Source organism: Bombus affinis, chromosome 6 (genome assembly GCF_024516045.1).
Source record: "Bombus affinis isolate iyBomAffi1 chromosome 6, iyBomAffi1.2, whole genome shotgun sequence".
In the NCBI taxonomy this organism is placed as follows: domain Eukaryota; kingdom Metazoa; phylum Arthropoda; class Insecta; order Hymenoptera; family Apidae; genus Bombus; species Bombus affinis.
This window is the reverse complement of record NC_066349.1, coordinates 17,484,758-17,500,837: the sequence shown is the minus strand read 5'-3', so window position 1 is coordinate 17,500,837 and position 16,080 is coordinate 17,484,758. Positions and strand designations below refer to the sequence as shown.

At 40.5% G+C, this 16,080-nt stretch overlaps 1 protein-coding gene and 1 long non-coding RNA gene across 9 annotated transcripts in view; one reads left to right on the top strand and one right to left on the bottom strand.

The window, feature by feature from the left end:
• LOC126917687 (uncharacterized) overlaps positions 1 to 16,080 on the bottom strand; it is a 33,868-nt gene that overhangs the window by 538 nt on the left and 17,250 nt on the right. The window lies entirely within an intron of this gene.
• The window catches only part of LOC126917679 (zwei Ig domain protein zig-8-like), a 237,722-nt gene that overhangs the window by 213,532 nt on the left and 8,110 nt on the right, over positions 1 to 16,080 (top strand). For all 8 annotated transcript variants that reach the window (XR_007711025.1, XM_050724845.1, XM_050724848.1 and 5 more), the window contains 2 exons: positions 962 to 1,181; positions 12,775 to 12,958. Coding sequence is in view for 7 of the 8 variants with exons in the window: in XM_050724845.1 (XP_050580802.1) it covers positions 962 to 1,181; positions 12,775 to 12,958 (404 nt within the window). In the remaining variant the exon portion in view is untranslated. The remainder of the gene's footprint in view (positions 1 to 961; positions 1,182 to 12,774; positions 12,959 to 16,080) is intronic.

The window sequence follows — 16,080 nt, the reverse complement described above, 5'->3', positions numbered from 1 at the left end:
TAAAAACAAAACGATATCGTTTTAGCGGGCAATAATTCCTTGTACTGCTTTGAAATCATAGGCGACGAGTTTCAAGGATTTGGAACAAATTTAATTTAGTAGATAGTATCGGTGAGAATTTTGTATCAAATATTTCACGTTTCAGGGAAGAAGATGGGAAAAGCGATCGATCACGATCAGTAACGATCACGCGCATCATTGATAGCTGCCCATACGCAGCAATCTCTATTGGACGGACAATAGCGAGCTTGATATCCATGTCGATATCGCGCGCACTTAATGGGAATACCAGGAAACACTATCCAATTTCAGTTACGTGGATAAACTGCGGATTTCGAATCCTTGTTTATCGTAGCCCGATTGTATGCACGGCTCAAGCATAACGAGTAATCGGACAGTACGTCCTCCTGTTTTCTGCGCTGTATTCGAATACTCTTCTATGCGAACCAAGAATTAGTCGTTGCGGTGTTGTATACATATCCTTACGCTATATAAGCGTTTGGATACGGCGGGCATATAGCTACGTGTATTAATCCTTTAGCAATCGGCACATTCTCGTAGCGTTACTAGCGCGACTAATCGAAGCAAACGGTTAATAAATATTTACCATAGCGACTTTGAAAAGAAATTTTAAATGCCCTCACTGTGACGACATTCGACTTCAAAGACTTCAAAGAGCGACACAACTCGAACAAGTTTTTTAGGAAATCAGCAACTATCTAGAAACTTGGCAAAACGTGGTTTACCAAACGCGTAACGTTAGCGAGATTTAGCGAAAAGAATAAACCGTAGGGAACAATGGTCAATTATTATCGTCGAAATTTTTTATTCTTAGCGCTCGTCGAATCTCCCTCCGATGTTGCGACACTTTTAAACTCTATGTGCGACGAGTTAATGCCGATATTCTGGTAAATTGATCGAACGATCGTTTATGAAACAACGTGGAATAATCTGTTGACAGGTGTCTTGGGTACGTAGACAAGATAACGGAGAAAAGGTGAATCTGCTGACGGTGGGGCAGCAGACGTACATAGGAGATCCAAGATACACGGTGAAGTTCCAATACCCGGACAACTGGCGCTTACAAATCGAGCCCGTGAACAGTAGCGACGAGGGCCAGTACGAGTGCCAAGTCAGCACTCATCCGCCCAAGTATATTCACGTGAATCTTCACATCAACGGTAAGTACAGCGATAATTCACTTTTACGATCGCGTCCGTATCGTAAAAGCCAACTCTCGCGTCACGTACCTCTCGACCAAGAGAATTCCACGTATTACGGGATATACTACGATTCGCCGATGCAACGTCTTTTCATACGAAAGTATTTACTACTAAATGATACAAAATTTAATATACCTTGATGTAATTACATTACATGTAAGTGCTACGATAGTAAAAGCTTTGTTTTACTAAAACTCTTTCGTCTAATCGTAAAGTATCGTAAAAATTAGATCGACGAACATGTACTTGTCATATTTTTCATAGTCATTTTCATGCTACGATCTTTGCTTATTATCATCTTCCATCTACGACGTCGCGACGAAAAACAGCAATAAATCAATATTTCTTTAAGAGATCGATGATCTTATTACCCTGTTTTTCTCTATCACGTACACCCATAAAAGGGACGATCATACAAAAGTAAGATTATCGACAAAACTTATCCGCAGTTTCTCCCGCTCTACATTTATTCCTTCGGTATACACCGAGTAATATTTGTTCGCCTCGTTTACTCTGTCAACTTAGTTAACTTTGTTTGCCAGTCTGCTTATGTAGCCGCTTCGACGCGGTTCGATTTATTTCCGTTCGCGCCTTAACGACGTTCATTATCGACGATTCTTCCTGGAAAAATACATTCGATCGAACTTTCTGTTGCGTCTTTTGCGCGCTCATTGACACACGCGCATCCCGAATATACACAAAGAGATTAGCTCCAGTAAACGATAATACGATGCGGAGTAAATTCAGAATAAATTGCGATACAAACGGTCGTCTTGCGAAAAGGAATTATCGGTGGAAGAGGAAACGAAATCGAGAGAGACAAGAAGAGAAAACGAAACGACTTAAGTAGTCGCGTGGGGCCGACGGAAAAATTGACTTCATCCACCAAACGAATTGCGTTTTGAGGAAGCAGATCGGCGTGAAAATGATATATGTACTTTGAGTGTCAGTCGATGTAAGTCCACTCCTATTCTCTCTCTCTCTCTCTCTCTCCTTGCCTATATGAACCGAAATCAACGTTGTATTAAAAACTAAATAGTTTTTAAATATTTGGTTTTGCTATTCGATATAATATCCGTTAGCGTTTGTGTATATCGCGCATTTTACGAGTAACTGGTAGATATTCCTAAGAAAGAAAACATTTTATTCCTAAGCAGAGGCACAAGCGCGAAGAAGCGAGAAAATGAAATAAAATGTTTTCAGTCGTGACATGTAAGTGTGATATAAATTCTAGTGGCACATAGGCCGCGGTTGTTTGTGCGCATTTGGAAATTTAAGAAATTTTCATATACAATAAACGTAATATAACGATATGAAATATATATCAAATACCGAAACCGTGGTATTCTCTGTAACATTTAGTACCTGAAACAATTTTCTATTCGAATTCCATTTTTTATTTAATTCCTAAAAATATGAATTTGCATAAATATTCGCAGTTTAGCGATATGATATTAAACGACCAAAATAACTATAATTCTTACTAGCAAATTCTTCGAAACGTTCGAACGTTCGATTGCTGGTAAAAACGCAACTAAAGATCTTTAATTCGGATCTTAAATATCAGAGTTGTTGTTCGTAATTGAAGGAGCAAAATGGCCGACTTCTCGAAAACTTTGAACGAATTGCACCATGGTTTATTTATATCGCATTACGTTCCATCTGCCAGAACTAGAAACAGCTGAATTAAATAATTAAAGCTGTCGGCGTTGTACCTAAGCCAGTTTCAGGAAAACTTAATTTCACCATTGCTACCGGCGGAGGAATTCCAAGCTCGAGAAATTTGTCCGTAGAAACTGATACTAACGTCTTCGGTTTAGACCTCCATTCGCCGGATGTCGAGTCGAACTAGTCGTCCTATTACTAACCACCGAATCGAACTAATTGACGCGTCGTTAGCTTTACGATCGATCTAATTATCGACTTAAGAGTCTTTACGATACATAGATAGAAACGATCGATGAGAAAAATTGTATGTTTTTTTGCTTATGGAAAATATTTGTGTAAACGATGGTGGCCCTTGAAAGATATTGGAAGAAATTTGGATAAATGCGATTAAAGCTAATTAACAGTTTTTAAGTAACGATAATTTCAATCGTATATCCAAATTATTCGATCAACTACTTCATTTTCAAATTTTCTTATTTAATCATCTGTTAATTAATTTCCATAATCTCATTGTGAATCAATTCACGCTGAAATATTCTATCTCTTACATTTTAGATAGAAGCGTCCATCTAAATATCCAACCTTTTAAATTCATTTGCACTGATAGCGATCAGAAGTTAATAGATAAAGTTGTATCAGAATACGATTATATCGTGCACGAAAAGGCTAGAAAAGGATTTGCACTGGATTTTTGTTGTCAGTGGAGGTACAAGTATATTAAACTTTCTATCATTTAGTAATACTCTCGCGTGAAACGCAGAAAAATTTGATACCACGAAAATAATATTTACCACGGGTTAAAAAATATTTCAGCTCGTTGTCAGTTTCGATTTTGTTAATGTTCGTGCTGCGAAAACACTAACTCGACAAGTTCAACTGTATCTTCAGAGCGAAAAGAGATATCCATTAGTTTTCCCGCGAGTGAAACGTGCTGATCGTCGTCACGATGCAAATTAGAAGAAAAACGCAAACTCTCTCGAGTTAAGATTTTTACCTCGATGATGCCGAGAGAATCGTTTAAATCGGAGAACCGGAGAAATGGGATAAAAGGCTAAGGTGGGTAGCAAAGCGGAAAACAAAGAGAAAAAGACGCTCGAGTATTCGGCGTGAGATCGAGGAAATTGGCTACGGTATCTGCTATTTTCGGTGACTTACGGTGACACGAACTTCGCATTGGGAATCGGTCGCGGGACCGGAACGTCGAAGAAACGAAGCTATCACGATAGAAACGGAAAAGAAGGAGACAAAGCTTATTTGGCGCGAGCGTACGAACGTCGAATTAAAACCGAAGCTCGTATTGTTAATCGGTTCGAACTTTATATCTAAGATTCTGAACAAGGTCTGATAATTTTTTAATCGAGTTTATCTTGTTTTTAATAATACCTACGAAGCGTAGGAGAGTGTACGTCCTTTAGGTATATGAACTTCTCGGTAGTCGAAATGGTCAACCAACTCCGCTTTTTGTCGGTTTTTCCATTTTATTGCACGACTACGCGATTAATGTTAAATTTCGAAAAAGTAAATCACGCGTTCGCGTTTATTACGAGAAGGTGGCTCAACGTCTAACTCTTTGGTTATTTTATAACGCAACGGGAAATTTCTAGGAAAAACCTCCCACGAGGAATATTTGAAATGTAAAATGTTTGCCGCGCTGAAAGCTCGACGAACACGTAAAACTACGCAAAATTACACTAAACCATCATTGTGCGCCTAGCACAGTTCATCTCCGAGGAACGTGTAGACTATAAAAGCTTCGTGTTGTAATCATCTGGATAGAAGAGTCTCGCATAGTCCCATATACCGAGACTCGCTCGGCATGCTCGCGAATATTAACAGTGTCTACGGTCGATGTGACCTGAATGGCGAAAATATTTTCCTCTCCGCGACTATGAGCCACGTCGGAGGATTTTTACAAAGAGCAGAATTCCACGGCTTCCTTTTTCCATGGCGGATCACGAACACGGGGTCGTATTCAACCCTGGCCAGAAGGCAACTCTCGTCGAATGATCAGCAGAGAGTAAAATACTCGACACGATCAGACGGCGACCACCGAATGACGATTTCGACGTACATCAAAGGGAACAGCGGCCGAAAACTCGTCTTCGACTTTTCATCGTTAATGTTCTCCCCATCCACCTGTGCCAACCACCAGAATTGAAACACTACTCGTCAAAGATGGATAATCGAACCGTCGACTCGCTAAGAGGATTTAAACGTAATCGTTTAAAAATCGATGGAGATGGCGACCTTTGTCGGAGCACGATGTCTTTCGATTCAAGTATCCTCTTTTCTCTTAGAAATCTTTTATTTCTATGGTCAGCCGTATAAATGTATACCTTGCAGCTATTCGAGATTTGCCTCGTGGACTGTATGAAATTTTTATGAGACTTTATGTTACATCTGTTACTCGCAAGTATCTGAGATAGTAAAATGTATCGTATATACACACGCGTATGGCCATATTTACGCACGTACGTATAGAATAAAAATAGAAAATATAATAAAAATATGTGGAATATAATTTCAGAATAAGATACTCGTTATAATTTTTACTCCGTTTCGTTGGTTTTATTTATAAATATTCGCAAGCTAATAATACGATCAGTGCAGAGCGTTAAAAGTTTGAATAATATAGATAGTAAATAGCGAGCAACGGATTTATCGCGTATCCTGCGTTAATTACCGAACAACAGACACTTTACAAATTAAACGAGGAAGCGGGAAATAACTCTGAAAGAAGCACGGAGCCTGTTACCATTTTAAACCTGACCCTGAGACGAAGCACGTAAATTTTTTACCATAATTATTTCAACGTCGTTCTAATAAACCAGACACGCCGTTCTTATATATAGCCGTTACTGTGTGTCATCATTACCGATAGCCAGTTTACAAAATGCCGGCAAGCTGAAACGCTAGAAGATAAAACACCGAGGCGTCGAAGAGGAAGCTCGGTAACAGAGCGAAATAAAAGGATACAGCTCGGGAGAAACGAGAAGGGACAAAAGGAAGAGAAGTGGGCGAGAAAGGAGAAACAGGATCGAAACTATTCGGTACATTCTGCTGCTGATCGGGTAAATTGGGTTCGTTCGACGAATTTTTGCGGCTGCGAAGCGCTTAGGAGGATAATTGACGGAGAAGTGGCATGGATGGAGGCAAGTCGGAATGGATGGAGAGCAGAGTGGCTGGCAGCCGTTAGGAAAGAAGAACCTGGAGAAGCGGAAGAACTTCGTTTCGCTGGCTCGAGAGAAAGGGACGGCTAGTGGAATCGAGATACGTCGAGCTCCGTTCCTTGGAACAAAGAGAACGAGAAGAAGATAGGGGGGACAAGGAGGGGCGAAAGTGGTACTTAGAGGTAGACAGGAAAACGGACAGCGCCTCGGAAAATGTAAAACTACGGGAGGAAGTTCATAAATGAAAAAAGAACGGGCGAAAGAAGAAACTCGGAGATAATAAAAATGGGAGAAGGAAGCCACCGAAAAGGAAAATTTCTTCTCCTCGTTGACGTAATTTTTGAGAACGCAAGCAGGCGAAATACAGGCGGAATAGAGACGAGACCAGCCTCGTCGAAAAGGGAAAACGATCTCTGAGAACGAACGAAATCGCATTTACGTTAGTTGGCCAGTTTCGCGAGAGTTTCGTGAGCAGCCTCGATGCAAAAGCGACAGGATCGGTCTTTGTGCTAACAAGATGTTCCACTTAACGTAATAACCGTGCTTTGTTGGCACTCTGCAAACACGTCCACCTGTTTCACCAAGCCTCCGTCCGTGTACCCGACGAGTTCTGACTTTGATATCTTCGCGCTACCAATTCTAATCTCGTTCCGTTTTTCTTTGCGCTTTGTCTACCACGATTCGTTTATCTTTCGTACAGAAATATAGGCATGTGTACGGAATATTTCAGCACCTGTGCGTCATAAATATGCTTTCTTATTTGTAGTAAGAAATTTGGGGGAACAAGGACGATTTTATGAAAATCTATAGCGTTTACGCGTGTCAAATTTTTATATACGTTGGCAACTTCTTGTCAAATACGCATAAAATATTCGACCGTAAATAAAACAGTTGGTTTACAAGTTCATACTTAAAACGTCACCGATATTGAAAGACATAATTTCTCAGCAAAGCGATAAGGTTTGGCATTTTCTCACCCTCGCAACTTTCTCACTAATCGTAAGACGACAAAACTGTTTTATTAAAATTCATACGTTATTGGAAAACTCCGAGAATCGAAAGTGAAATTATACTCGTTTCATCAAGATTTACGCGTTACAGCTGGATAATAAATAAAAGACCCCGGCTTACCGAAGTAAAGCCGGGATATTTGACCGAATATACCGAACCGAATATAGAATATAAAAATTCGTACTCTTAAATTTTGAACGTAGAAAGTATAATAGAATACGTATCTTTCTAAATGCAGATTCCTTTCGTTCTGTTTCGATTCTTGCCAACTTCTCCACGCTGGATTACATTTTGGTCTTACACTTTTCTTCCTTCGGATAATTGCGCGCGTATATTTCTTCGGTATCGCGGCAGATTCAAGGAGATCGGCGGATTCATCGTGGAAACTTTATCCGAAGTTGCAAGTGCTTCTAACGTGATTCGTCAGGATCGTTCGTGATCCTAATTTCGCTGTTTGACATTCGTCACTTTTCGTGACTTCTGTTTGACCCAGTTCTAGTTCGTCAACTTTCTCAAAGCGGACTAATAGCAGCTGGTCAGGACGGCGTACAAGATCCTGCGAAACTTATCGAACGTCCCATGATTATTGAGATTAATTTGGCCGTCACGCGAACGGCAAACTATCAGTCCGCACGAAGTTCCTTGAATCGATTACAACGTAAATTCGGACAGTATAAATACATAGTAGCCAGAGTGAACTAACGTACTTAGGCTGTAGATTTATCGGGAAGAAGAAAATTAAGGAAAGCCAATTGCAGGAATTCGATTATTCGAGAATGGAATTACTCGAGTGCAAAATAGATTGCTCCATCGAGTTGTTAGACAAAATTGTAATTTAGTTTAAGGATGCCTGTATTTGTAGAAGCAAACTTTATAAAATAAACTTTTCTTTGGTCTCTGTTACTTTGAATTCATAGAAATAAGAGAAAGAGCAGCTTCGATATTCGTCGATCTTTAACATCGAGGCTACGATATCCTAATTAATTACTCTAATCGTGTTCTAATTTTTAATTTTAATTTTTAATTAATTCGGTATTCGCAGAAAAACGCAAAGAACTTAAATCGATGAAGTATACATAACGTTCATAACTTTCTTAAAAATGAAATATTAAAATGCAACATATAGCGATGTAATCCGAAGCAAAATCTAAAAAATAGCAAAGTGGTCGCGTCCATATTCTAAACTCGAGTACTCGTTCTATCGAGAACAGATGTTGGCGAGGGGATGTATCGTTGTTAAGAAAAACGGAAACCGCGTAGTTGATACGGCTGCATTGTTTTCCTAAGGTGTGCGGCTGAATTTAAATTTGCAACCGCAGCACGAACAACTTGTGCATACGTGGCCAGCCATAAAACAACGGACACTTTCATAAACGTTATAAATTAGTCGCGCACGAAACTCGAGGTTTTCCGATGTTTCCGGTTTGCAAATGATAGGAAACAACATGTAACGAGAACACCGTTCTCCGCGTGTTATTAACGTCCGCATAAAAGTTGGTTTTTAAAGATAATTCTAAGCGGACGATTTTGTTGCCAATAAATGGAACAAACCGTGAGAAGTTCGTGTAAAATGTGTGTATTAAAAGTATTTGGAACGCGAAAAATAAAAACATTGTTTCTATTCAAATTTATATTACGATTTATGTTATATCACGGTATGGAAACTTGTGGTCGCAAGATCTTCGGTAAAATATATTCTATTAATAAATTACACGCTATGCGCTTAGATATACTATGCGTTCTAAAAATGTTTCAAACATACGCGTTTGCGCTTAAGAACATTTATTGTCCGTTTCTCGGATTTTATCCGGAAGGAATTGTTATACAAATTGTTCGGTATCAAGAGAAACATAAAGAAAACGCTGCAGATTTACCTCGGTTACCCTTTAGTGCACGTTCCTTTAAACGTAACGAGATGGCATGCTGTTTAGTAATTCGGAATTTATTTTAATTTTATTTAGTAAATGGAATTAGACACGCGATATGTATTAAAACGCGTGAACGGAATACAAACGTTGGTTGAAAAATAAACGAACGATTTCTAACACCGAATGATTTTCCATATATTTATTTCGATCTTTTTCGCGGATCGTGATACCCGACGCGACGTTTTCATCTATTTAAATAAAATTCTTTCGAAATAAAAATCTAACAAACGTACGTTTCAGTAAAACGTATCGAAAATAAATATATCGACGGTTTAAAGCGTCACCTAGGATTTTGCGACGTCTCTATCGACTCGCGAATCTCCGCGCGGCTCTTGTGCACCCTACGCGTCACAAATCACGGGGTATTCGCGCAACGAAAAATCCACGCGAGAAACGAGAGGCGGAAGATCTCCGACCGAGGGCAAGAATTACGAGAGGGCAGGGCCGACGGATCCAGAACAAAATCGATAAGCGTCGTGCGACCATGAATCAACGCCGATGTGTTTAAACCGCCCGACCTGCGGGATTTGGCAAAGGATCCCGCTGGATAATCTCGACGAAACCACCACGGGGATTCGCCTGTGCTAGACAACACACGCGGAAAGAATCGACCAACCCTGGCCACTGTTCACACGGCTGAACCTTACGTGTGCACAATTCCATAAAGAAACACGCGTCTGAAAGAACGAACGTAAAGAAAATATCTATATTTAATTTATTTAATGTCAGAATTTCCAACGACTGGAGCGACCAAGGGTGGACGTTGGGACAGGCAAACTTTTCGCGTCTCAAGTTGAACGAAGAAACGCGAATCCGAAAGGTCGAACGCAAAGATGGATATTCGTTTAATTTGTTGAATGCCGAAACTTGAAATAAGCAAAGTTCGATAAAGAAACTCAAGTTGTGAACCGAGGAACGAGTACGGAGAGAAAAATAATAAGCAAAGAGAGAAATTTTAAACGAGATAAACTCGAGCAGAGCTTAATATCGCGACGTATCTCCTTCCGCCCTCCCCTTTTCACCTGTCTTCTCGAGTTTCGATGCTCTTACAAATTTTTTCGCGTTTTTTATGCTTGGTCGTTAGGTACAATCTCGTAGTTGATCTTGGGAAACGGCTACGGAAGGGATGATATATTCGTTCGGGTCTTAAAATTCGGGGTGAAATATTGTTTCGGGTTGAGTAAAGAATCAATGTATCACGGGGTTAAAACCGTGGAGAAATTTTGTGAACTGACACTTTACAAGTACAAATAACATCGTGAAAAATGAATGTCTCAAGAATCGACGGATACAATCGCAAATACATTATATACATTTTACACGCCGATAAATCTGTTTTCCTTGTAATCGCAAAGGATTAATTTTTAACGATAAGGAATGTAAGAAGAAACAATGTCAAAGAACATAAATAGCAACTTGTATATTATTAAGGTATTAGCATAGTCGGAAATGTACGAGAAAACCGTTGTTTCGGAAGATTCTTCGATATTTCTCCACTAACGAGACTCGTTTTGTAAAAACGTAGCGGCCGACGACATACACGAACGCGTGCCCTCCGTCCTCGTGATTTCGCGTGAAGCTCGGTTGATAAAAACTCGGGAAAGAAGGCTCGACGCGATGGAACGCGACGATGAATTCGGTATCCTCCAATGATCGAACGAACAAAGTGAACGCTTCTCGGCCGTATTCGAGGATTCGTACACTATTAAACTTTTCGTTTAATTTGTATGTAATGTATTTTTCGTTTAATACATGCACGACACGCGCCACATCTATACAATACGATGCTGGTAATAAATTATTAATTGTAAAATAATATTTAACAATCTGTAAAGAAAGAAAGAAAAAATATAAATAATTGGCAAAAAAATTAAGAAAATGGTAGAAAACGTAGTAAACTTAAATTTGACAAGAGATACGGTATTTAAATTACGGATTACTCGAGTAAAAAGGAGTCGTTTTAAACTTCGTTCTTAGACCGCTCTGTACATTGGAAACATTTGCCTTTCGCGTGGACTCCCTACTGCTAGCGTACATACGTTTTTCCAAGGTACTCGTACTTTTAAAGCTGGAAACTGTCCAAGGAACGAAGGAAGAGATTCTCGGTCGAAGCTTGGTCGTTAGATACGCGTATGCGTCACCGATGATGCGTCGTTTCGTATTTAGTGCCGCTGTGGGATAAAATATTCGAATTACATAACATCGCGTTACATAACAACGGTTTACAGACCGACAGTCCCGTTTCGTAAGCTTTACGAGAAAAGTAAACGATGTCGGCTCTTGGTCCAAGCTTAAATCCACTCGGTTGAACGAGTAAGACACCACATGCTTTTAACCTCCTGCATTTCGCGTGCTACAATAACGATTGTAAATGACTTTGATAACGGTAAAGGATAATATTTTATAAAATTGCTACATTTAACGAGATTCGATGGAAAATTTCTTGTCGACATTCGACGATCGATCGTTAAATCGAGAAATCGGCTAGTTCCTTTCGCAAGCGGATACTAGATGTCGGATATTTTCGCGCTTTATCGTGCAAAAGTAAAAATTTTAATTATCGCGGACGTTCGACGAATCTTTTATCGGCAAGCTCGAAATACGGCAATTTAAACAATGACTATAAAATTCCAAAGAAAATTTGAATTCCACTGCTACCATCTCTGCTCTATATTTACTGCGTTAAAACGACATTTCACGCTTTCATGCGAATAATTCGAAATCCTGGTCCACTAAATTTCCATCGAAGGATTATATTTTGCTCTACGAATTCGGTGACCTGTCTATAAACGCTTAATACCGGTTATCGGCGATAAAACCAACGAAATCGGCAGTAGTACCGTGATTCGTCGCATTATTCGCATTATTAAGCCGATACGATTTGTATTCGTCTCGCAGTCTGCGTGGAATTTGTACGCGGGCGAAATGGAGAAATCTTTGAGAAACATACCGCGGATCGGGCGTTCCTCCGCCCTCTCGTTCTGTCGTTTCTGGATTTCCATATTCTTAAACCATACTGGCGGATGCATGATAAACTTGGAATTGGAAATGGTCCAGAAGACACCGGATAAAAGATCGCATCTGAATTGTGCCGCGATCGTTAGATGCACTTACGCGTGAACAACGACCTATTGCAAATATATATGTATATTGGCTCGGTGAAATATTGCAAACTAGAACTAAAATGATTTCATCCGTTATCGCATTTGGGACGACTCGATTTGCCGTTAAATAAATTATTTTTCTACGCGTTTCAAGATACTCGAGTACGTTTACTCTGAAACAGGGAAACGCGTATCATTTGACTGGCAACTTGTAAAATCACGGAATTAATCCCACTACGATCCTCGAATTTTTTATATCTCAATCTCGCTTTCGTTTCGATCGAGAAAGCGCGTTTAAATCTATTTTAGGAAACCTACAGCATTACGTGGAGACGAGAACTCACGCGTATCCATGACGATTCTTTCTCTTCTTTCTTCAAGTTACCGAGTTTTCGACCGAGAAGCCAACTCACGGAAGCGTACATAACGAAATCAGGAAATATACAGGGATAGGGGTTTACAAGAGATGGGGCCAAAAAATGCTGACTTCCAAACTTTCTAATTTTCCAATTTTCCAAATTCATAAATCCGCTTCGTCATTTAATCTTACTATTGCGCGTACAAGATAATAAAAACGGAGAGATACGAACAAAACTATTTGGCGATATATCGAGACACGCTTGACTCGGTGTTTACCGCTGTATCCTAACGTTACGTAATGGAATTTCAGCACCGTCCGTCCAGATAGTGGACGCCCTGGGTGAACCGCTGAGAGACAAGTACTACGAGGCTGACAGCACCATCGAGCTATTGTGCGTCGTGCGTCATATAGCGATGCAAGTCCAGTATAGTGTCGTTCAGTGGCTTCACGGCAACAGAGTTCTCAATTACGACACGACGAGAGGCGGTATCAGGTAAACGTTTCGTTCTTTTCACGCTCTCGTTCGCTTAAAAGCTCGAAGAGCTACCGGTTTTTCAAAAATTAGGCTTTCCGTTCCTATAAGACAGATCTTACAGTCACGTTTATTTGCTGTAGATAGAGCCGTTAAGAAGCGAGATAAGATGCCGAAAGTTTTATTTTGTTGTTACAACGAGTATAGCGTTAAAAGAAAGCAAAGCGATTATAAAATTCACCGGTCCAAGACATCTTTCGAATTCGTCGATATGTTGGAAAAAGGACGAAAGAAAAAGAAGTCGAAACTAATTTCGATGCAAATGTTCCTAAAAATAAATTCAACGAGTACGTTTGAACGGTTATTGAAGAATCGTTCGACAACCGAGATCGCGCTCGATCGCCCAAGGAATCGGGACTCGATGGGAAAATTCTAATCGATTCGGTTCTACCTTTGCCTCGCGTAGATCGACCTGTAGATCCAGCGACATAGAATTCATCGTCCAAATCGCACGTTTAATTTAAAAGACTCGTAGACGTTACGACGAGAGAAAACAAGAGATTTAAAACTAGCGAAACTAATTGCAAGAAATTTCTCGTTCATAGTTTTAGGCGAACGCGTATGCGACTCTTTCGTACGATAAATATGCACCGTGTATCTGCGTGACCGTGGATATATATTGAAAATCATATTTTGCGAGGACAATTAGGAAAATGGAATCTGGCTAGAAAATTATTTTACGTACTAATTGCAAGTATTATAACGAGTACCATTCTCTGGACATTTTACATATCTTTGCATATTACGTGCATTCTGTACACATTTGTCGCGCTTCAAATTTCCGATAAACGCATAAAAATCCACAGTCTAGCGACATATTATTTGTAGAACTGGTATCTCGTATATGCAGCAATTTATTGCTTGAAAGCCAGGTTCTAAATGTAATCGTAAAGAGGAAATATCGAAGAGAGAACTGGAATCGACCGTGAGAGCCATAACTCGATACAGCTGCGTATATACGTCAATCCTGTGCCAGGCATCTATCCTTCACGCGAGTCAAACACGACAAAATACCGTGGCCCATTCGATGCGCAGCGACGCGTCTCTGATACGACGTTTGAAATCCGGTCTCGATTCGCAGAGTCTGATTGCGGCGGGGGCAAAGGCAAGCGTTCGCGCCACTCGCTGCTATTCCGTGGATAGCTAGTCATAAATCATAGCCAGGTGAACGCGCAAGCGGTCGACGATCCACGGGACGCCGCGGTAAGTTCTAATCCAGTGTCGACGATTCTCACTGCCTTTCCATCCCGTAGACGCACCCAGCCCGCTAATCCTCGTATAAACTACCCGCAGCCTCGAAAATCACCGGATCCTGCATCGTCGAACCGAGTCAGATGAAACACCGAATGTACACGCGTATACGTCGAATAAATTTACATAGTACACGTGTACGCTGTCGCTGAAACGTAAGCAACTCGCGTACTTTTCCCTCCTGCGTTACGCGATCGATTGCCTCAATTATCGTTTATACGAGTACCAAACTATGTTTATTATACGATCGGAATGTTCTCGTTAATTTCTTTTCCCTCTGATCGCCCTCTTATAAAACATACTACGAATATTTCATTCGCGCTAGTCGCAGCTTTTTTCTCGGTGTAATTGGAAACAAACGTTTAAAGGACGTTTACGATTTGCAAAGACTGTACGATTGGAAGGTGTAACGATGTGTATATCGCGTATATTTAATAATTCTTAATTCGTAACATCTCTTTAAACGAAAGGGCAGAATTGTTCGATGCGTATTTATCGTTTAAATTAATTTCTTATTCCATCGAGTACAATGCACCAGCGTATAATATAAACGCGAATATGAGAGGAAGAAAGCTCGTAACTTACAGCTTCCAAAGTATAAAAGTATTTTATAGCGTGTGGCTGATGATGATAATTTAGTAAACTTGCGTTCTACGCTTTTACGATTTATAAAAGCAGGATATTTTACGCGTGTATTTATAGTCGGAAAAGGATCGAATACGTAATATCTCGAGCTCCAATTTCCGATATCGACTTGTCGTTGAAATCTGCATCGCGAGGCACGTTGTACGCGTAAAATGTCCGAAATTTTGTTACAATCTTAGCAACTCTCTTCTAATCGTAGGAATCTGAAAAATGATAGAAAACTCGTATTAAGTCCGTTTATCTGCGGGATACCTCGTGAGAACTTCTCGGTGAATAACACCGATCCAAACGATCGTTAACCTTTGAACGAGAATGTAGTAGCCCAAGGAGAATGTTTCTCGCGAAAATGTTGTCGATGTGGCCGACAGCTCGACAAAGTTACAACCCGGCAGACACGCTGGCTGCCGGTAAATGGAATTAGTTTGCACTGTGCACCCGGTACATAAAGGCGCGTGTACATAGAGACTTGGCCTCTCGTTTCAGAGCACCCTCGTGGTACGACCGCTTCAGCCCTCGTCGTACGTAGCGCAACCACGTGGCCCGTGGAAACCGCAGACCGTAAACACATTTCCGCAGTAACTACCGCTCTGCCGCTCGTTATTTTTCTCCGAGAAAGTAAATGTCCATTTCCGGCCGCGTGCCACCGCGTTCCCGCGTCGCAGATCCGTCGCGTCGTCGCGTCGATTCGAGAAACGTAAAACGGCAAATTATTCGTCGCCGAGATTATTCGCCGGAATTTTAATCAACTTGGTCCGAAGATGGCGAAAATTCGCGTCGTCGTCTTATCCACCTTTAGCCGAACATGCGAGAAATCGTGTCAGACGGTGTTTCTCCACCTATATCGTTAATACGTACATACGCGTTTTAAAAGGACAACGATAAAAATGGATTTTCCTCGGACACCATGAATAATAATCGTAATACTAATAAGACTAAAACGGTAGTTTTAAAATTATTCCACCCTTCTATCGATAAAATCTCTTGGAGCTAATCGGTTAAACGTGCTCGCCGGGAGTTATAGTTTAAAACAATAGCCGGCGCGATTAAATCATTCGTACGCAGGGACGCGTTAATAGGGTTGCGATTCAATCCCGTTTATTATACATTCACGGGACGCGAATGGCTCGCAGGGCTCATTTTTCATAGCGTTAAAATTACAGAGTCGTATCGTGCAGAAATTTACAACC